Source organism: Pongo abelii, chromosome 2 (genome assembly GCF_028885655.2).
Source record: "Pongo abelii isolate AG06213 chromosome 2, NHGRI_mPonAbe1-v2.0_pri, whole genome shotgun sequence".
Taxonomy (NCBI): Eukaryota; Metazoa; Chordata; class Mammalia; order Primates; family Hominidae; genus Pongo; species Pongo abelii.
The window spans coordinates 116,612,452-116,635,077 of NC_085928.1; the positions used below are offsets into that span (position 1 = coordinate 116,612,452).

A 22,626-nucleotide genomic window follows, 5' to 3' on the forward strand; every position below is an offset into this window, starting at 1 on the left:
ATTCACTCACTGGGATCCTGTTGACTCCTGGATCATGCCAAGCATTTTCCTGTTGCAGGGCTTTGGCACCTGCTGTTTTCTTTGCCTAGAATGCTCCTTAATGGTATCTCTCCCCATAAGATATGAGGCTTCTCCGACCACACATAAAACTAGGCCCACCCTGATATTTTCTATCACAGTTCCCTATTTATAGCTTTCCTAGATCTACATAATCTGTAATTAATTAATTTTTTGGTTCACTTGTGATTGTCTGCCCTCCTCACTATATAGTAAAGCGTATGAGGGCAAGAACTCTGTTGTATATCATTGTTGTATGTTACTTGGCACATTAGCAGGTCCTCGGTAAATATCTGCCGAGGGACCAAATAGAATGTGAGTCAAGCAAGCAACAAAAAACATTTTATAAATGGAATACATGAGATCATGTGTATAAAGCTCTTGGCATGGGGCTCGTAGTAAGCACTCAATAGATGGCACTAGTAATATTATTATTACTATTGCTAGGTTAAACCATGTGATATTGCTAATATTTGAACTCTCTTTACCTGCAAAACAGCAACTTAACGTGGTCCAACATAATATTGCTATTATTTGGACACGATATGTGGCTTTTAAACATGCTGTCTGCTAACAGCCAGAAAGCATACATTTCAGTACAGTATTCTTAAAATGGAACAAAGTCTCTGATGCAGCACTCTTCATTTTCCAGCTAACACAAAGAAGTACCTTTCTCCTCTCACTGGGGCCTGGGCCTAGGGGTACATCCTTACCTCTTTGAAGCAGCTCTGATCTGAGATCTTTCATTCTGGGGTTCCCTGAGAGAAGACCTTCTTTGTAAAAGACCCTGGTGCTTCTGAAATTACTCTGGACTCATTCCGGCAATAAATGTGAATATTGACCATCTTTGCCCAGTTCTCAGATGACAAATATATGAGGCACTTGAAGAGTTGTGGCTTTGTGTTCAAATGCTTTTTATGAGGTCAGGGCATGGTCTCTCCCTAATAAGATGAAAAGTGAACAAAAGATAAACACATTTTCTCTATGACAGAGCTCTCTAGTGTATAACCGGCACTCCGAAAATAATCACACTTGGATTTCTGGAACTAAGTCTAAGCCAGTTATCACACACAACGGCAATGGCAAACTTACTAATGGCAGTGCTCTGTGCTACTTTTCTTTCTGTTTTTCTCACAAAAAGTTTGCATTTCCATATCATACAACTTTTTCAGCTTATCAGTCCTTTCTCACTTCTGATGCTTGACCCTAGTGGTCTGAAAATAACAATTTTCCAGCATCCTGCCTTCACTCTTCACACAAGCAGATGTCCATCCAGGCCTGGATGCTTAGAGATGAAAAGTTAACTTTTCACCACTCACCCAATGGTTCAATACATTGTTTGGGATTTTTATTTCTGAGACAAAGATTAACACACTTATTACATCAGAGATAATAGAGAGATGGCTAAAAACTCATACAGTAAGAGATTTTCTTTTCAAGAAATGAAATTATACTGTCCCATAAAATTTTAAGATCCTACTTGCATTTGGAAATTAGCAGAATGACGTAAGCATTCTGTGAAGTGTATCATTTTAAATTGGTAAAAAAATCAATAAGTAAAATAAATTGGGATTATCCAGACTTACCTGAGACATGTGCAGAACTACTAGATCTTCATTAGAAACTTGGAAAGCTTCCCCCATAGCCCCCATCTAGCTTAACAGCACAGTCATTTTTTTCATAACGTGAAAGTTCAATAGCTTAAAATGTTACAGCTGTGAAAAACAACATCACCACACAGCAACAGCTCATGAGCTCTGACATTCTGAATATCGAATCTGTATTACTCTATATCTTACAGTACAATCCAGACTTTATGAAGAAGAGTTCGCTAACAGAGCAAAATAACACTGCAAGAGGAAATATTTAATCTGTACAAGAAACAATTCTTTCAAGCAGCCATCAGATCACAGAATGCTGAGCTAAAAGAACTGTGGAGATCCTCTAGTCTAACTCCTTCAAATTAAAGTGCCAGCCTGGGCCCTCTACCAAGAGGATGTGTCTGAAATAAAGCCTCACAGTGAAGGGGAGAGGAGGCTGAGGGGGTAGGGTCCCACCTGAAAGTCCTGCATTTCTAAGTATCACATGAATAACTGAATGTTGGCTGGGCATGGTGACTCACGCCTGTAATCCCAACACTTGGGGAGGTCGAGGCGGGAGGATTGCTTGAGCCCAGGAGTTCAAGACCAGCCTGGGAAACAAAGTGAGGCTCTGCCTCTACAGGAAATTTTAAAATTAGCTAGGTGTGGTGGTATGTGACTGTAGTTCCAGCTACTCAGGGGGTGCTGAGGTGGGAAGAACCCTTCAGCCTGGGAGGTCGAAGTTACAGTAAGCTGTGATCACACCACTGCACTCCAGCCTGGGCAACAAAGCAAGCCTCTGTCTCAAAAACAATTAAAAATAACAAAATAACACAATGTTAAAGCATTCACTTCCCACCCTCGCTGAAAGACACGACGTCTCCTACCTATCTATTGAATAAAACCCAAAACTGGTTTTCAAGGCCCTGGCCCTACCTTTCTAGCTCTTTTTCACATCACTCTAAACATCTACACAGACTCCTGCACCTTGGATATCCTTCTGCCCCCTTGGTGATGCCCTCTGTCCTGCTGTTTTAAGATACTCCTCTTTCATGCAGCCTCCGTGGCTCCTCGAACCTAATATGTGCTTACTCTACTGAACAACACCCCAGCATGTCTGTACCTCTCTTAGAGGATGTATCATATTCTGCATTCAATCATATGTATGTTTGTATTATATCCTTCGTTAGGCTGCAAGTTTCCAGAAGGCAGGGAAAACATCTGATTCTTACTGATTGATTATTCCACAGCCCTTTGTTTATAGGGGCGCTCAAGAAACTGAGAACAAATGTGTTCATAACACATTTTTCTTGTCTGTTCATAAAAGAAGATCCCAAAGAAGCCTCAACTAACTGCATTTCAGGGATTCTGTGTACATGGAATCAAAAAGTACAATTTTACTTCACTTTTCTCCTCAATATTTTATTTTGTAAATGTTCAAACATATGGCTGTCATTAGCTACAGTTCACTATTAGTTTTTTTTTGAGGTGAAATTTACATTCAGTGAAGTGCCCAAATCTTAAGTGTACATTCACTGAGTTTTGACAAATATATATACCTGGGTAAAAACTCTTACTTCTTTATAGGAAACTACTGTTTTGATTATTTTTCCTCTACCATAGACTAGGTTTTCCATCCTAGACTGATTCTCCTGGAGAAAACTATAAACTATTAACAAAATATAAAAAATAACTACCTGGAAGCACTGTAAAAAGATAGACAGTAAGCAGATTTCAGAGGGGGGAGAATGACACTTGGAAAATGGAAAAAGATCTAGATACATTTTTCAGTTTTATGGCTCCCAGCCTGGTGTCAGGCTGCCACCAGTGCCATGCTGCATGGCTAAAACTCCAATAGAGAGCAGGTAGTGCTCGGGTGACAGATTTTCGGACAATCACAACCACTACAAAGTGAAAGGGGGGAATCCAGAAAGTACACAGCCAGAAAGGGAGAGCCCCAAATTCTATGTAAAAACTGCCCAAATCTTTGGCTGACCCCTGAACTATGCATGCATGGGGCAGACGCTAAGCAACCTAGCTAAGGATAAAATAACTAAGCCAAGAATTGAGGTAGTGCCTCGATTCAGAGACAGAGTTTGTGGTTTTAGCTCAACCAAGCTGAATGTTGGCAAAGGCAAAAAACAAAATAAACAATAATAAACAACAACCCCTCACTTCCCAGAAAACCTGTACAGAGGAATATAATAGAATCCAGAGTCTCCACAATGTAATATGCACAATGTCCAAAATACAATCCAAAATTATTTAACATACAAATAAATAGGAAAATGCAACCCATCCTCAAGAAAAAAGACAATCAATAGAGATTCCAAGATAACCTAGATGGTGCAATTAGCAGATAAGATTTTTTAAAATAGCTATTATAATTGTGCTCAATGGCATAAAGGAATATATGAAATATATAGGAAACCTTGGCAGAGAAAGTATAAGAGAGAACCAATGGAAAGTTCTAGAATTTAAAATATGTGAAAAATTTTAAAAATCACTGGATGAGCTTAACAGAATAGTGATAACAGAAAAGGTCAGCGAACTTGAAGATAGATTCATAGAAATTATCCAATCTGAAGAACAGAAAGGAAAAAAGATTGAAAATAAATGAACAGAACCTCAGACCTGTAGGACAACATTGAAAGGTCTACCATAGGTTTAACCATAGTCCCAGAAAGCAAAGAGAGACAGAATGGGACAGAAAAAACATATTTTTTTTAATGGCTGCAAAGTCTTTAAATTTACAGATTTAAGAAGTTCAATAAAGTCTAAGCAAGATAAACATAAAGAAAGCCAAAGATAAAGAGTAGAAAATCTTGAAAGTAGCCAAAGGAAAATTACACATTACATAAAAGTAACAATAATTCCAGTGACCACTCACTTTGCATCTGAAACCACGGATGCCGGGAGATCGTTGTAACAGCATCTGGAAAAAAAAACTTGGCTGGGCCTGGTGGTTCACACCCGTAATCCCAGTGCTTTGGGAGGCTGAGGTGGGAGAATTGCTTGAGGCTAAGAGTTTGACATCGGCCTGGGCAATATAGCGAGACTCTAGCGAGACTCTCGTCTACAAAAAAAAATAAATTTTTTTAAAGTTAGCTGGATAAGGTGGTGTGTGCCTGTAGTCCGAGCTACTCAAGAGGCTGAGGCAGGTGAATCACTTGAGCCCAGGAGTTCAAGGCTGCAGTGAGCTACGATTGTGCTATACTATACTCCAGCCTGGGTGACACCGTGAGATCTTTTCTCTTAAAACAAAACAAAACACAACTTCATCCCAGAATTCTATATCCAGTGAAAATATCCTTCAAGTATGAAGGTGAACTTTACATTAAGTTTACATTACCTTTACATTATCTTTTAGTCAAAACTTTTTATTTTATACTAATGGTTAGCCATGTAGCAGTCTGCATACCAATTCATACAAACTTCAAAACATGCTTAAAAATTAAGAGTAATTAAAAATATCATGTGTGCTGAGGGAAAAATCAACAAAACAATCTGTCATCCATTTTTTCTTTAATACTAAATAGTGTGCAAGAAGTTACTTTTCTGTAATCTGCTCTAAGACTGAGAATCATTTATGCTGGTCTATACCGTCCTGGCTATCTCTTCTTCCTCCTTTTCCACAATTATACCACTAAGAAAATCAAGAAATATTTATACTTATTCCTCTAAACATTATTGAGACCTAGAGAAAGAATGTAGAACTGACCACTAAACAACCACCTGCTAACCACCTTCAAAATGAAGGGTAGGCAAATGATTAGGCATAAAGAAAGAAAACAGGCAAGATATCCTGAAAGGACACATTCAAGTTGGAGAATTAACTGCAAAGGTTGAGACTGAGTCAATATTTGCATTAGAAATCTCAACCTGAATTAACACATTTGTTGGACTTGTTAGTCCAGAAATAGTTCCCCAGAGAGCTCTGGAAGTGTGATCTCCAGCACATCTGCTCTTTTATGAGTTCTCTTAATACTTTTTAAAGCTGCTGCGAAGTGTTAATTTTTGTTCAAAGAAAGATTACCAAAGAACCTGTTGGTAACACAAAGATTCCCTTCATACTATTCTTCTGGCCTTCCTTAAACCTAGAAGCTGTTAACATCCCGAGTTGATTGCCAAACACAGTTATTAACTAGCCTCTGATATCCAAACAACAGCTGTGTTCTGTCCTGCTAAAGGGCAGCCTCACTCAGACAGTGACTCTCCAAAGGTCAGCTGTGTCCTACAGCAGGAAGTCCACTCCACGGTTGGTGGCACATGCCGGCACAATGGAACAGTCTATGTTTGTCCCAATTCCCTTTCCTCCCTCTTGGCTAATCTTCACTGGTCGTAAATGTTCAGCTTGCCCTGCAGAGGAAGTGGGGGCCTTAAACTTCATCCTGCATGTTCACTGCTGCTCTCACTCTCAAACTCTTTTCCCTAAAGATCACCTTAGAGCTGCCACTGAAAATGGTGCTGAAGACAAAGGACCAGAAGATAAATTAAAAACACTTGCCTCAGAAGCAAGCACACTTATTAAGTATTTATTGTCAGGCATCGTTCCAGCTTTCTTATACTATCCCCCCACTCCTGTAAGGATTGACCCTCCCATTTACAGGTAGGGAAAGCACAATTGCTCAGAGAGTTTAAATGAACTGCTTATGGTCACATGGCTTTGGAGGGACACCATAAGAACATTCAGTTCTCTCTGACTCAAGCTTAAGGGTCTTTCTACTCTGGCAACTTTCAGAAGTAGAGATACCCTTTAGAATTCCAACTGGATTAAAAAAAAACTTGTCATATTGATGAAAGGTAGGTGGAAAGTTGATTTTAAAATTTACTGGAGCAGTAAATGCATAGGAATAGCTAATGCCATTTTAATGGTGATGATGCCTTTACAGGTATTAAAAAAATATGTTATAAGACTAAAGCATAAAACAGTTGGTATTTGTTTACACACAGTACCTGGCTGATAGTAAGTACTCAATAAATGTTAGCTATCATTATTATAATGTTAGGTGCATTTATATGTATTCCTTCATTTAGCCTTTTTTAATAGGAACACTGTGAGAACAATTTTATTCCCATTTAACAAATCAGGAAATTGAGGCACAGAGAGTTTAAATAACTTGCTAAAGTAAGTAATTGAGTATCTAGAACCTGAACTAACTCCGTCTGACTTCAGAGTTAAAGGTGTTAATGCAGCACTGATACTAATTATCAAAAGTCTGGGGAACCTAAGTGTTCATCAGTAGGGAGATGCATAGATGAATTAAGGTGCATCCATATAAAGAATATTCCTGAAAATGTGGCAGATCTATAGGTTCTGATATTAAAAGATGTTTACAGTGTATGTCAACAGGAAAAAAAAGTTGTATTGATCTCATTTTTATTAAATGATTATATATGTATTGTTATAGCTGTTGTAAAGTACATAAGCACATATATATGTGTGTGTACATCTATGTACACACACATATATATGTTGTACAAAGCTGTACAGACAGATATACACATACACCATCCTTATTCTCTATGGACCAGTACACCATCCTTATTCTCTATGGACCAGTACACCATCCTTATTCTCTATGGATAGAATTAGGGTGAGGATGGCAATCCTTTTTAAAAATTTTTTTATTGTTTCAACCTGTTACAAGCATGTACTACTTCTATAATAAACAAACACATTTTAAGAAAGTGACTCACTATCTGAAAAATGAAAGATATTCTTTTTAAAAAATGCTTCCATTAACAGATTAAATGAAAACTAATTCAAAGTGCAAATGGGTCCTTCCCTACTAGGAATTCAGTACAACAGTTTCCACTATAAAATGGCACTCTAAGCCTGCAGTAAAAGAGGACAGTCTGGGTTTTAATGCACGCAGTCTGCACAAACAGCTGTGTCCTCGCCTGCAGCTGGCCTGGTGCCCTGCACACCTGTGCGTAGGAGTAGACAGGCCCTTTCCTTCACAACCACTGCTTTCAGCCAGTGCTGGTCAACAGAAGTAGGGTACAGAGAAGTGAATGGCTGCTTGAATATCACTGTGTTCTGGGTGGTCCAATTATAACCAGACACACAGTGAGCCCAGACATGGATTAATCCGGTCTGGGGTAGATCCCAGATATATAAGGTACTGTAGGTCAGCAGTGGTGATGTATGGAAAGGTCACTCCCTGGGTAATGGGTAGAGATGGAAGGAAATCTGGTTCATTCTCTGTTCTCTAGACTGATTACTGGATCAAGTCAACCTAGAACCATACCCTAACCCCAACATGGAACAGGGTAGGCATGGGAGAGAGCCTAGTGTGCCCACTGGTTAACTCTACCCCTGGGGCTGGCCTAGAGATATACTTTTGTGTCATACTAGGCAAGCTTCAGACAGTGAAGTGGAATTGTCATTTGATGCCATATTCAGCTGGTGGGTGGATTTCAGATAGAATTTCCTTGGAGTTGTCTCAATAACAAGGTGGCAAAACCGTTTTCTAAATCCATCTATGAAGGAAATTTTCTCCTTCCTTCCTCTTTCCTCCCTTCCTGTTATTAGGTATACACCCCCGCTCAGCCTTATAACCTCATCTGCAACTTGGTATGGCTCTGGCAGGAGATGGTCCAGTTACCTGCCAACAGACAGGGAGGACATCCTGTGAGGAGGAGCCTCAGGGCACAGAGCCTGGATCTGATTGAGACTCTGTGCTCTATCCACCACGCTGGCGACGCCTGTGGTGGCAAAAGCTTCTTGGATGATACAGGTTTGAGTTTTCTATTCACAGTCAAACTTTTAACTTTTACTTTTTTATCAAAACAAACAAAATCACATGGTTTAAATCAAATTGCTGAAAAAAAATTTTAAAACCCACTACTTTGAGGCAAACACTTTCAAAGCTTTTAGCTTTTTTTAACCAAGCAATATGCTAATATTGTCATTTCTTGATTTCTCTATTTTATCCTTCAACTATTAATTTCCTGTTTAACTGTTTACATTTTAGCTCTTTTGCACCACCATTTTCCCTTCCCTTATATATTATAAGAACTGTTCATTAAAAAGCCAAGTTTTGTTTTATTTTCCCTTGTACAACTCCCTTACAGTTAACATTCCCTCTTTATTTCATTTGCTTAATTTTCTATGCATCTATATTCAAATTTTTCCAAATATCCTGCCTTAACGCTGTGTGGGTACGCGCGCATGCGTGAGTGTGCATGCATCCACGCATGTGTGATTTTCCAAACGGTCGGGTATATCAGATCATTTGGGAATTCCCAAGCAGCTGGGCCTACACCACTGGGCTTCTCATGGCTGTTTTCCTGTGTTGGTTTTCTGGCTCCTGGGTTCTGTTTCTCTGTTTTTGATTTATTTCCTCATTTTGATGAAGTACTTATTCTGTTTGTTTCCTAGAAAAAAATCCGCAGGAAGCAAAATTTTCAGTACTTGCAGATTTTTAAATGTCTTTGTTCTATCTTTACACTTGTTTGAAAGTTCAACTGTGTATAAAATTCTAAATGGAAAATAACTTTCCCTCCGAATTTTACTGACTTTATTCTGTCTTCTATCTTTCAGTATTGATGTTTAAAAACCTGATAGCATTCAGATTTTCATCAGTTTGTTTGGGACAAGTTTTCCCCCTCCAAAAGCTTTTATGATTATTTCTGGCATTTTGGATGTCGATTACAATGTGCCTAGGTGTGGGTAATTTTTTCCATTAATTGTATTGGCCTCTAGATTGAAAACATCTTTCAAAATAGAGTGTCTTGACCTTCTGTTCTGAAAATTCTCTCACATTATTTCTTTGACAATTTCCTTTTCTTTTCTGTGTTCTCCTGGAACTCCTATTAGCCAGATATTGAACCTCCTGGATGTGCCATTTAAAGTTTTATTTGTTGTTTCTCCCCTATTTTCTGTCTCTTCATCTTTTCATTCTACCTTTTGGAAACCACCGATTTCATTTTCTAGCCCTTCTATTACATTTTATAATTGTTTAGTTAGTGATATTTTTATTTTCCAAGATCTCCTTCTTATCCTCAAACGTGCTAAGTTTTAAAAAACTTTATTACAAAAAACTTCAAACAGTTTGATATCCAAATTAATGCCTTATATATAAGGGCTTGAGGTCAGATCGTATTATGTCAATGTCCTCCCTCTAGCACAGTGTGGTCCACGTCCTGTACTGAGGAGGGAGTACATGAATAAATAAAAGTTACAGCTAGCTAAGGCCTCCCTGCCTACTGCCTGCTACTCAGCCATCTAGCTAACATTCTGATCTCCCATGCTGCTTGGACAGGCAGCAATAAAAAGAAAATCTTCATTCCAAATTCTGTTATCATTTGTAAATATTAAAATTTGATTTATTTTAAAAGACCCAGAGGTAAGATTATACACTTCAATCCAACAAGGCTTACCTGGGCCTCATCCACTCCCAGGAACTCATTCCACAGCAGCTTCTTGCTAAGGAAAATGGTAGGCTAACAAGTGCTGAGGCAGAGCCAAAGCTTTCAGCCTGCCCTGGCTGGTGGCAGTGCCCTTTAGCACTCTCCTTACCCCTGGATCTAAAGACCCCCAGCTACAGCACCATATCCAAAAAGGTTGGGCAACAACCAAGCTATTCTGGCCACTTCTAGGAGATGAGGATGATGCTAGGCCAAAGATGGTCCCCCAAACAAACTGGCTTTCTGGTCTCTAAAAGTCTGAGCATTATGTTATGATAAATACTACGCAATCTATGTAAACCAGTCAGTTCCCTTTTAAAGAGATATCACACAACTCAAACAGGGTGGTCTAAGTATTTTAGTGGTTAGCACACAGGATCACTTGCTGAGTGCACACGGACCAGCATCTCCACCCAAAAACAGAAGTAAGCTACTGCAATCTGCTTTCCGACACCCTTCTAGGGCTCTCCTGTACTTGGAATTTGGAGAATGGCACCACTAAGTCGGAGCATCAAGAAAAGTTAACTTGGCAACGTGATACAGGAAGGTGATGCTTTGGCAACACTCTAAGTTGAGTCTTTGGCAAAATTTGATAAAACATATAAATTCCAGAGACGAATTCAGCTTTGTGTCACCTTAGAGACTGATGCAATCTTACTTTTAGCTTAAAAACATTATCAAGGAATAAGAAAACATTGGTAATACGACAAATATAAGGCAAACTTTCATTCCTCCCATTGGTGTTAGCCTGACAGTAAATGTCAGGAGATGTTTTTCCTGCTGTCAAGCCATTTATAATGTCACAGGGCATGCGTGGATCCTTCAGACCCAAACTTTATGAAGACTGTAACTGCTGCCATGTCTTTCATCTCGCACAGCCTTCACTCCAACACTCACACATCTTTTCAGAACACCCTCTCCCCCACCTTTGGCTCTGCTCATCTGCGTGGTTGCAGCCTGTTATGTAACTGCCACCTTATCAAAGCACCAAAATGTGGAATTGCTGTATATTTCTTAAATTATGCAAGGCTTGACCTTATTGCTGGGAAATACCTAGCATTTTTTAATTGTCTTCAGAGGTCCAGGCAGCATTTGGAGGAGCTATTACTATATCGCTTGTCATTCTTCTGATCTATGCTCATGCATGCAACCAGGAGAGAATTGATAACTTTTAGATTGATAATTGCACAGATGCATATTGAGTCATCTCTTTACAGTCTAAGTATTTCACCCCAGTTTTCAAGAAATAATTTTAACAATAGCAAGCCCTTATTGAACACTTGCTATGCACCAAACACTGTTTTAAGCGCTTCACATGCATAGATTTGTTATCCTTATAACCATCCTGGGAGCTAGGAATTATTTTTATTTTGTAGAATATAATTATTTTTATAGTTTGAGTTCTTGTTTTATAGATGAGGAAACATGTTAAAGGTCACACAGCTAGAAACCGTGGAACTGGGATACAAACCCAGGCAGTGTGCCCCAGAGCCTTGCCCTCATCACTACACAAACTGCCTCTCTACCTCCTAATCCTGGCCCAGGGCTCCATGTGCTGGGGTTTGGCAAGTTCAAGGCACATGTTTGGATTGGGTTTACTTGGGTGCAGACAGTTTGGGTTTGGTTTACCTGTGGTGCAGACAGTTGGCAGGCCACAGAGGCTAGGCATCCACGCTTCAGAAAGTGCCCACAAACACCTTGATAAATGGAGCGTTTCCCACAAGAATTCCATTATGCTCAATATTGTGTCACAGTACGCCCAAGAGTACTTTGAAAAATAACTTGGCCCAAGCTTGGGCCCAGGCCAGTTTGGCTGAGAAGGTACACAGGCTGCAGTACTGAACCATTGCTGTGACATCCTGGATGGAAATCTGGTTGTAGAGTAATCCAAACCTATTCCTGAGATGAGAAAGCTTCAGAAAAGCTTCAGTGTCCACAGGGGTGATCTCAGTGAGCTCAAAAGAGAAAGCCAAACCAAAGAATGAGCTCTAAAGCAGGTTTTCTCAAAGGATGATCTGAAAGCTCCCTGTATCAGGATCATCCAGGGAGGTTTTCTTGGAAATAGTCAGGTCTTACCCTAAACCTAACAAATCAGAGTTTCCCCCTATTGGGCTTAGGAGTGTGGATTTTGATAAATCTCCCCAGGTAAACCTGACATATTCTAAATACTGATAACCATTGTTTTGGTCTCTGGGGCTTCCTGGCCAGGAATCAGTGAAGAGATGTATCATGAATGCAATTTTCAATTCAACAAGTAGCATTCATGTCTGAGAATCAAGGTTCTAGGCTCAGCTCTAATGGACTGCTGGTTGAATTTGGGGATGTCCCTTGGTCTCTCTGAATATCAGGCACCTCATTAGTAAGATCAGGGGAATAGGTTCAACTCAGCTCTACATCCTGTGCTTCCTACCTAAGCCTTTACTGGAACAGAACTAATGTAAATCCTAAAGGGGGTGATCAGATGAGTAACTGGAAGGGCAAAAATCACTATGGGCTAAAGTAGGGTATGGGACCTTGACAACTGGGATAATCTGGATGGGACTGGTCATTGTGATAGGGCAGACATCCCAGTGAGGGGACAGAGACCCAGATGTGAGGCTGTGAGGGAAGTGGGTCGGGAGGGAAATGGGAAGGCATGTCTAAGTAAAGCGGAAGGTTTGGAAACAAGGGTGGGAAGGTAAGATGGTTCTAGGTTACAGGCACCCTTGAGGGCCAGGGAAGGGATGTGGAATATGATGCAATCTAATAAGAAAAGTGACTAAGGAAAAGTCATGTTTTGGGAGGATGACTTTGGCAGCCCACGTAGGATGTGAAGGGTGGGATTCAGGCAGCCCTGGGGGCTCAGTTAGAGACACTTGGGAACCAGAGCACAAGCTTATTCTAAAAGCAATGTGGCCTTTGTGGCCTTGACGTGAAGCTGTGGCAGTGGGAAATGGAGGGGAGGAACATGTCAATTGGAAAAGCTCCACGACCCTGAGATTGTGGGTAGTTCTTTCGGTTATTTTGTTTACTTGTTCTTGCTGTTTGCTTTGCTGTAGTTTCAGTTCTCTCTGTAGTAAGCAGACACTACTTTGTGATTAAAAGAAATATACCATTCGGCATTTCCTTTGGAAAACCTGCATATAAATCTCCACCCCTTTGCAGATCAGCCCTTCCTAGCACTAGTCTGTCTCTCTTCAGAAGCTACTTTCTCACATCTTTTTTCCTGCTCATCTGTACCCCAGACCCCTTGTCCCTTTGCTAAGAAGCTTCTGCAGAGCACTCTTCTTTGTTTCCAGATCATTTTTCCTGCCAGTCTCTGGTACTGCAAACCTGGTTTTGCTCTTCAGCCTCGAAGGGAGACTTCTGCCAGGGTCCAGGTTCCCAGTCTTGGGAGAGAGGGTCAGCAAACTTCCTGCTACCCCACAGTGGCTCACACCACAACACTACTAGTTCTCTTCATCAAGCCTTCCCTGAGGAGTCAACTTTCTTTCCATTCTTGAAGACAATCTCTACCTGCCTCAAAATCTTCTTCTCCAAAAGAATTCCTGTCACGTCCCTGGGAAATGCTCTCATCCATGAGGAAGAACACTGAACCTTCCAGCATCACAACCCTCTGACCTACCCAAATTCTATGATCGTTCCTTTACTTCCATGGCTACCTATTAAACTCCAGGTCGCCCAGAATTCCTATAACATGCCAAACTCTGAAACCCCACTTTGACCATAAACTCCTATCCTTTGGCCTCTTGGATATCCATATTCCAACTAATGAATTAATTATCCAGTCCTTGGCACTATCTCTAATTCACTCTTCTCCCAAGGATTTGGATTCTAAAGCCAATCATTTAAATTGCCCTTGTCAGTATCCTGAATTCTCTCATCCTCTGAAGCTCTGTGAAGCCTGCTGGGCCACCCTCTAACTCCACACCAATCATGCTCTGTTGGGCTCCCTAAAAATGCAGGGCTTATAGTTCCAGTAAGACCTCTGATCAACTCAGCTGCCCACACCCCATCAAATCCCTTTCCTGCTGTCAGTTCTATTGGAGGCTCTTATCACTTTCCTCAAGACCCCTGTTCTACTCTGATTCCCCCGCCCCGCTCCTGGCAAATGGTCTTACCTCTGATTTCACCAAGAAATTAGAAGCCGTGACTTATGAACACTCTAATTTTCCCTTCTCTCCAGCTCTGAACTTCTCCATATCTTCAATCATCTTTTCCTCCTTTCTGGAAAGAAATATTGTCCTGTCCCTTTAAGGGTAACTTCTGTGTCTTGAGTACAGGCCCTCCTATCTTTCTAAGGGCTTTATTCAGCCGATTACCCCTTCTTTCTTACAGCTCCAAACTCTCCTTCCCTGACTGTTCCTCATGAGGCAACAAAAATGCTTTGACACTCTCCTCCCCTACCACCCTCTCATCTTGCAAACTGTTAAGATCTTTAGAAAGTTTTGCTATTTTTGTAGGAATGATGCATGCTCATGCAAACATCTTAAACAATACAGAAGAGCAAAAAGAAAATAACTACTACCCAACATCCTACCACTCATAGATAACTTCTGTTAGAATTTTGATAACCATGGTTCCAAACCATTCTCTATGTACATATGCATTTATATTTATGTATATGCTTCAACACAGAAGACCCGACACTGTATATGCTCTTCTGCAACCTTTTTGTAACTAACAATATGTCCCTTGCACTTTTCCATGTCAATATGCTATGTTTTATAATATGAGGGCATTCTAGTGAATTTAATTACTTCCTTGTCCCCTACTGATTTTTTTCAATATTTTTTGCTATTACAGGTAATCGTGTGTTGAATATTTCTGCATTTGTGAGATTATTTACTTATGGCAAATTCCTTAAAAGGGGTTGTTGGATGAAATATACTCACATTTTATGTTTGATATACACTGTTTTCTAGAAAAGTTGTATAACTTGGACTCCTATCAATAGTGACCATTTCCCTTAAACCCTTAAGAACCCTGAGTTTTGTTAATGTTTACAATTTTTACCTAACTAATATCAAGAATGAAAAAGAAGACACTGTTATAGATTCTACAGACATTATAAAGACAAGAGGATATTTTGAGCAACTTTCACTCATTATTTTGAAAAGAGATGAAACAGGCAAATATCTAGGAAGAACAAACTTGTCAAAACAAATACAAGAAGAAAGAGAAGATCTGAACAATCATGTATCTATTAAGTAAATTAAATCTATATTTGAAAACTCTCCCATAAAGAAACTCCAGGCCTCAAAGGGCTTCACTAAAGTATTCTACTAAGTATTTAAAGAAGAAATAACACCACCTGTTCACAAATTCTGCCAGAGAATAAAATTCCTCAACCTGTTTGAGGCCAGCGTAACCTTGATACCAAGACCTCACAAGGACGTTTAAAGAGAGGAAAATCACAGGCCAACCTCTTTTGAACATGATGATAAAGTCACCAGCACTATTAAGTACTACAGTTGTTTGTTGTCTACCTTCATAACTGAGAAAAATGCCATGTTTTAGTTAGGGGTCAATGAAAATTAAGATGTAATATTTATCTAAGTTCATGGACTCCCTGAATTCTATTCATGGACCACTTGGGGACCTGTGGACTCCAGGTTAAAAATTCCTACACTATAAGACACAGTGATAGTGGCAGCCTAGACCACAGGGGAGCCAGTACTCCAGCCCGAGTGGAAATCCCAACAATTTAAAGCCTTAGCGGAGCTTCTGTGCTGGGGATGCCACAGGTCTTCAAACACTTTGTCCAACTGGATTTCTTTTAAGATGACTCTTCTTAATATTGCATTTCACATATGTCTTTGTTCTCTTTCCAATATGATTTCACTTTGCTTTGTATAAAGGCCCTGACTAAACATTCAGTTTCTTTATTCCCAAAATAAATTCCCATGATAACAAGGTAGAACTGGCAAATCATTTCTTTGATGACACCCATACTATCTGGCTACACGTTTGTAAATAGAACATGTTAAACCATCTGTGGCTAGAGCACTACACAAAACCAACTTGGCTCCAAACCAAGCACGTAGAATACCGTTTGGAAGGTCACCTTAGAGAAACATATTAAGACTGGGGTCTGACGTGGCTCCAGCGTGCACAGCCTGAACTGTCACTGAGGATCACCTGAACCCCCTTTGGAAAGCTCAATTACCAAGTTTTTTGGCAATCTTCCTGAATACTCTCCTATTGGATGAAAGAACCAACTAAATGTAATAGCTGCATTTTTACCTCTTCTTTTGAGTTCATCTGTATGTGAAGGCAGTAATATTTTAAAAATTTTATCCTAATACTCAGCTAGAGTCCAGGATTATTATTATTATTATTTTTCGAGATGGAGTCTTCCTCTGTCACTCAGGCTAGAGTGCAGTGGCGCAATCTCGGCTCACTGCAACCTCTGCCTCCTGGGTTCAGGCGATTCTCCTGCCTCAGCCTCCTAAGTAGCTGGGTTTACAGGTGCGCACCACTGCGTCCTGCTAATTTTTGAATTTTTTTTTTTTTTTTTTTTGAGTTAGAGTCTCGCTCTGTCGCCCAGGCTGGAGTAGTGGTGCAATCTCGGCTCACTGCAAGCTCTGTCTCCTGGGTTCATGCCATTCTCCTGCCTCAGCCTCTTGAGTAGCTGGGATTACAGGCACCAGCCACCACACCTGGCTAATTTTTTGTATTTTCAGTAGAGACAGGGTTTCACTGTGTTAGCCAGGATGGTCTCGATCTCCTAACCTCATGATCCGCCCACCTCAGCCTCCTAAAGTGCTGGGATTACAGGCGTGAGCCACCGTGCCCAGCCAATTTTTGAATTTTTAGTAGAGAAGGGGTTTCACCATGTTGGCCAGGCTGGTCTCGAACTCCTGACCTCAGGTGATCCACCCACCTTGGCCTCCCAAAGTGTTGGGACTACAGGCATGAGCCACCACGCCCGGCCTAATATTTTTCATTATGAAATATTAAACATACAGAGAATAAATATCACAATTATATATTGAACAACCCAGCTCTAGCAAATCTTAACATTTTGGTATATTTATTTCAAGAAAACAGTTCATAAAAAACAAAACATTAAAGATATAACAGAAACTCCCTGTGTACCCCTTCCTGATCCCTATCCCTCCTTTCCTCTCTCTCCAAAAATAACTATTATAAATTTGTTATTCACCATTCCCAAACATTTTTTTTCAGTTTTTCAACACACATATATATCCATACACTATATAGAAACTATTTTTTGCACGTTTTCACACTTTATATGTATGGTACCATGCTGCATGTATCATGGAACTTGGTGTTTTTTGTTGTTGTTCAACATTACATTTTTTAGTTTTAGCCATGTTAGTAGATGTTATGTTAGTGTTTTCCTTTTAATTTCATTATTTGAACATGTATCAATTTATCTAGGATTTTTATTTTTTTGAGATGCAGTCTCGCACTGTCATCCAGGCTGGAGTGCAGTGGCACAATCTTGGCTCACTGCAACTTCCACCTCCCACATTTAAGCGATTCTCCTGCCTCAGCCTCCCGAGTAGCTGGGATTACAGGCGGCCACCACCGGGCCTGGCTAATTTTTGTATTTTTAGTAGAGATGGGATTTCACCATGTTGGCCAGGCTGGTCTTAACTCCTAACCTCAAGCGATCCACCTGCCTCAGCCTCCTGAAGTGCTGGGATTACAGGCGTGAGCCACTGCACCTGTCCAGGATTTTGTATTTATATGATCTCTTCTAAACAGGTCTCAGTGCAGCTCCTCAAAAGAGTATATACCTAAAGAGAATCAAGGGGCCTATAAGAACTGGCCTCTTTTTATTTCTAATAGTTCCTAGAAAATGAGCACCAAGTTTAATTAAAGCAAGTATCTTATGAAGCTGCTTCCAAGCTGAATCATGAGCAGGTGAGAGCCACAGTACATTTCTTTCTTTCTTTCTTTTTTTTTTTTTTGGTCCCCCTCAAGAGCAAGTAAGCTGCAGTATATTTCACTAGAATAGTTTCATGGTGTAGCTGAGCATTTTTCCTGCTGTGAAATGGCCAAATCTGATTCTTAGGCTACACCAGAGGGTCCATAAGCCACTAACATCTTTTGACAAACTCCTTTCTATCTAACGTAGTTTAAGTGGATTCTCTGGTTTGCAACTAAGAACTCTGACCAATACAATGACAATACAATGAGATTCAAGCATCTTTAAGAGCCTCCTTAGCACATTTTCCTTCTAAAAACATCTCAAAACTCCATTTGTATTTAGTTATACACCTAGATATAGTGTGTAAGTGGTAAGAGTGAGGTCTATCACTTCTCCCAGAATTTCAGAGATAAATGCTATTGGATTCTCGACCTTTACTACAAATTCTTTCTCTCACTTCTACGATTCGTAGTACAAAAGTGATTATGAAGATGGTCAAGGGTTAACAACAAGACTCAAGGAAACAGAATGTGTTCTATAAACAACAAAATAACATGCATTATAAGAAAATATGGACTGTCATCTTGGGGGAGCTTAGAATTTATTCTGTTAAATATGCTGCCCATGACAGAGGCAAAAGTGGCATCTTTTGGAAAAATACATCTTTCAAGATGTAAATCTGAAAGGGCTTGTAATAGTCTCCAAATACTATCTAAGCTTCATTTTTACATTGTAGTCAGACAGACTAGGTTTGCCTCCTGGCTCTACTATTTGTTAGGTGCATATCTACATCACAAGCAAGTTACTTAACCTCTTTGAGACTGTTTCCTCAGCTGTAAAATGGAGAAAATAATACCTATATCTTAAGGCTTTTGGAAGATGAAATAAGATATATATATCTATCTTATTTATATATATATATATATAATATTACTTGGTACACTGTAGTAATAAAAACATGATAGCTTCTATGGCATTTTGCATAGATCCTTTTCTTAAAGCGCTGTGCTTAAATACCTCAAATACAACGGCAAGGTCTTATTCACACATGCATCCCAAGCACTTGGAATGACTGAATAGCACAGTGGTGCTCAAGAAATGCTCACTGAATAAATAAGAGATAGTATTAATAATAATTAATGTTTATTAAATGCTCATATACTTTGTACTATATATATACATATAAAATATTATTTAATATTCATATTAACCCTATAAGGTATTTACTACCATGAAATCAAGGCTCAGAGAGATTAAATAACTTGTCAGAGTTCACATAACTCTTAAGTGATATAGCTGGGATTCAAATCCAAGCCCACGTACTTATACTCTATTTGCTGCATCCTGCACAAGCACTGCAGGAAGGTGTCAAGAGAAGGTGACACTTGAGGGGATCTCAGAGGAAAACTAAGCACCTATCAGGTACATGAGGGAAAAGACATCTCAGTAAGAGGAACCAGTATATGTACAGTGTACAGTGAAGTGAAAAAACGGTGTTTAGGCTCAACAAGTAGCACAGAAGGAGAATCCTGCATAGGAGGCTCAAAAGGTGGCCTTTGGCCAGACTATGAAGGGTTACAGGCTGTGAAACTCATGTTTTGGGGGTCACTGAGAAACATCTTTAATCCAACATTTCAGAGCTGTGCTTTAGAAATTTACATTCAGCAGCCCCTTGGAGGTTGTCTGGAATGAGAGCCCTGATGAGACAGGCAGATAGGTAGAAAAGGATGTTAGCCACTTGTCCAGTCTTTGGCCAACTCTGGGACTCTGGCCATCTCTACATTATTTTCTAAGTGATGTCTTGAAATTGTTGGCAATCAGAATTGTGATCTCTATATGAACTGGGTTATACTTCCTGAACGAGGACTTCACTCTTAGGAAAGTTTCACCTGATTTATTTACCTGGTGGTGATAGAACTCAAGCCACTTAGAGAAAAAGCTTGGCTTTTCCCTCTTGTTTTGGGTAGTGTAACCACTTCTTTGTTTTCTGTAGATATTTTTGGGATGGCCAGAAAGGTGTCCCACACACCCTCAAGACCCTAGGCCCTCTCTGCAGAGCTGGGGCTTCAGTACATTTATTTTTGTTTTAGTGACATGCAACTCCCTTATTCTCTTAGACACTATTAAGACAGTCATCATTTTTATACTATTGTATAACTATAGTTTAAACTCAAATGCTTATTTATCTTATCTTATGCTTTTGTATTAACTTTCTGCATAAGTATACTCAGTATTAGAAGAAATTCTCAGCCCCAATTTTAAAACTGAAAAAAAGATACACGATACAAAATCTGTTTGGGTAAGTGACTAAAATAAAGAGTGAAGGAAGTCCTACGTCTTGCCTTTCAGAGTCCCCCAATTGCAAAATGTAGAATAAATCTGCCCTGACAGATTGTCCAATGCTTTCATCTTCTCTTCTGTTTAAATCATGACCAAAAATTTACTTCTGAGGGAAAGCTGGTACTATCCTAAGTTTAACACTGCTTCACATTAAGGAAAGCGATCAAAATTTAAGGAGATATTAGAATCCAGAAACAGGCCCACACATATATATAGTCATTGATTTTTAATAAAGGTTCAAAGGCAAAACAATGAAGAAAGGATGGTCTTTTCAATAAATGATGCAGAAACAACTGGACATCCACGTATGCAAATAAACTTTAATCCATGCCTTTTACTTTATCCAAAAGCTAATCCAAAATAGAAACTTCCTTCTCCTCCCTCAAAAAAGCTTCTAGAGAAAACACAGGAGAAAATCTTTATAACCTTAGGTTCACAAAGATTTCTCAGGTATGACACCATAAGTATGATCCAGAAAAGAAAAAAAATGATAAACTGGACTTCATCAAATTAGAAATTTCTGACCTTCAAAAGACATTGTTAATACCTCACACTCATGAGAATGGCTACTATAAAAAACAAACAAACAAACAAACAAACAAAAACAGAAGATAACAAGTGTGATGAGGATGTGGAGACACTGAAACCCCTGTGCACTGTTGGTGGGAATGCTGTGGAAAACAGTATGGAGGTGATATAGTTTGGATGTCTGTCCCCTCCAGATTTCATGTTGAAATGTGATCCTCAGTGTTGACAGTGGGGCCCGGTGGGAGCTGTCTGGGTCATGGGAGCAGATCCCTCATGAATGGCGCCCTTCCCATGGAAATGAGTTATCAGGATATCTGATTATTAAAGAGAGTCTGGGACCTCCTCGCTCTCTCTCTTGCTTCCTCTCTTGCCATCCCCCTTTGCCTTCTGCCATGACTATAAGCTTCCTGAGGCTACATCAGAAGCCAAGCAGATGTCGGTGCCATGCCTGTCTGCCCACAGAACCATAAGCCAAATAAAATGTGTTTCTTTATAAATTACCCATCTCAGGTATTCCTTTATAGCAATGCAAAACAGACTAATACAGGTTACTCAAAACAGTACAAATAGAATTACCATATCCAGCAATTCTACTTCTGTATATATACCAAAGAACTGAAAGCAGAGACTCAAACACCTGTGTTCATATGAGTATAATTCACAATCACTAAAACATGGAAGCAACACAAGTGTCCATCAACCAATGAATGGATAGGCAAAGGTGGCATACATACACAATGGACCACTATTCAGCCTTAAAAAGGAAGATAATTCTAACACATGATAGAACATGGATGAACCTTGAGGGCAGTATGCTAAGTAAAGTAAGCCTGTCACAAAAAAATACTGTATGATTCCACTTATATGAGGCAGCTGGAGTAGACAAATTCACAGAGACAGAAAGCAGAATGGTGGTTGTCAGGGCAAGGAGGGAATGGGGAGTTATTGTTTAATGAGTAGTTTCATTTTTGCAATATGAAAAGAGTTCTGGAGATGGATGGTGGTGACAGCTGCACAGCAATATGAATGTACTTAATACTAATGAATTGTATACTTAAAAGTAGTTAAGACGATCAATTTTTTTTTTTTTTTTTTTTTTGAGACAGAGTCTCACTTTGTCACCCAGGCTGGAGTGCAGAGGCGCAATCTCGGTTCACTGCAATCTTTGCCTCCTGGGTTCAAGCGATTCTCCTGCCTTAGCCTCCTGAGTAGCTGGGATTACAGGCGTGCATCACCACACCTGGCTGATTTTTGTATTTTTAGTAGAGACGGGGTTTCACCATGTTAGGCAGGCTGGTCTTGAACTCCTGACCTCGTGATCCACCCACCTCAGCCTCCCAAAGTGCTGGGATTACAGGTGTGAGCCACTGCTAAATTTAATGTTATACGTATTTTATCATAATAAGAATTTTTGAAAAAAAAAGACATTGCTAAGAGAATAAAAATATAAACCATAGACTGGGAAAAACATTTGCAAAACACATATTCAACAAAGTACTTGTAAACAGAATTACATAAAAAACCCACAATAATAAGCACTCAAACAATTCAGTTTTTAAAAAATGGCAGCAGTTTGAACACTTCACCAAGGAAGTTATTTGGACAGCAAATAAACACATAAAAAGAAGTTCAGCATCATCAGAGATTTAGGAAACACAAAATGAAACTATGATGAGATACCACTAAATACCCACTATAATGGTTAAAATTTAAAAACTGACAAAATCAAGTGCTGACAAGGATGTAGATCAACTGGAAGTAATATATATTGCTGGTGGGAGCAAAAATGGTACTACCACAGAGAATATTTTGGGGGTGATGGAA

General features: G+C 39.6%; 1 protein-coding gene across 6 annotated transcripts in view; it reads right to left on the reverse strand.

Moving 5' to 3' along the window:
* The window catches only part of CTDSPL (CTD small phosphatase like), a 123,097-nt gene that overhangs the window by 85,981 nt on the left and 14,490 nt on the right, over positions 1–22,626 (reverse strand). For 2 of the 6 annotated variants that reach the window (XM_063722138.1, XM_063722139.1), the window contains exon 2: positions 4,528–4,572. The exons of the other annotated variants lie outside the window; for them this stretch is intronic. In XM_063722138.1, the coding sequence (XP_063578208.1) occupies positions 4,528–4,572 (45 nt within the window). The remainder of the gene's footprint in view (positions 1–4,527; positions 4,573–22,626) is intronic. 6 annotated transcript variants of the gene reach the window in all.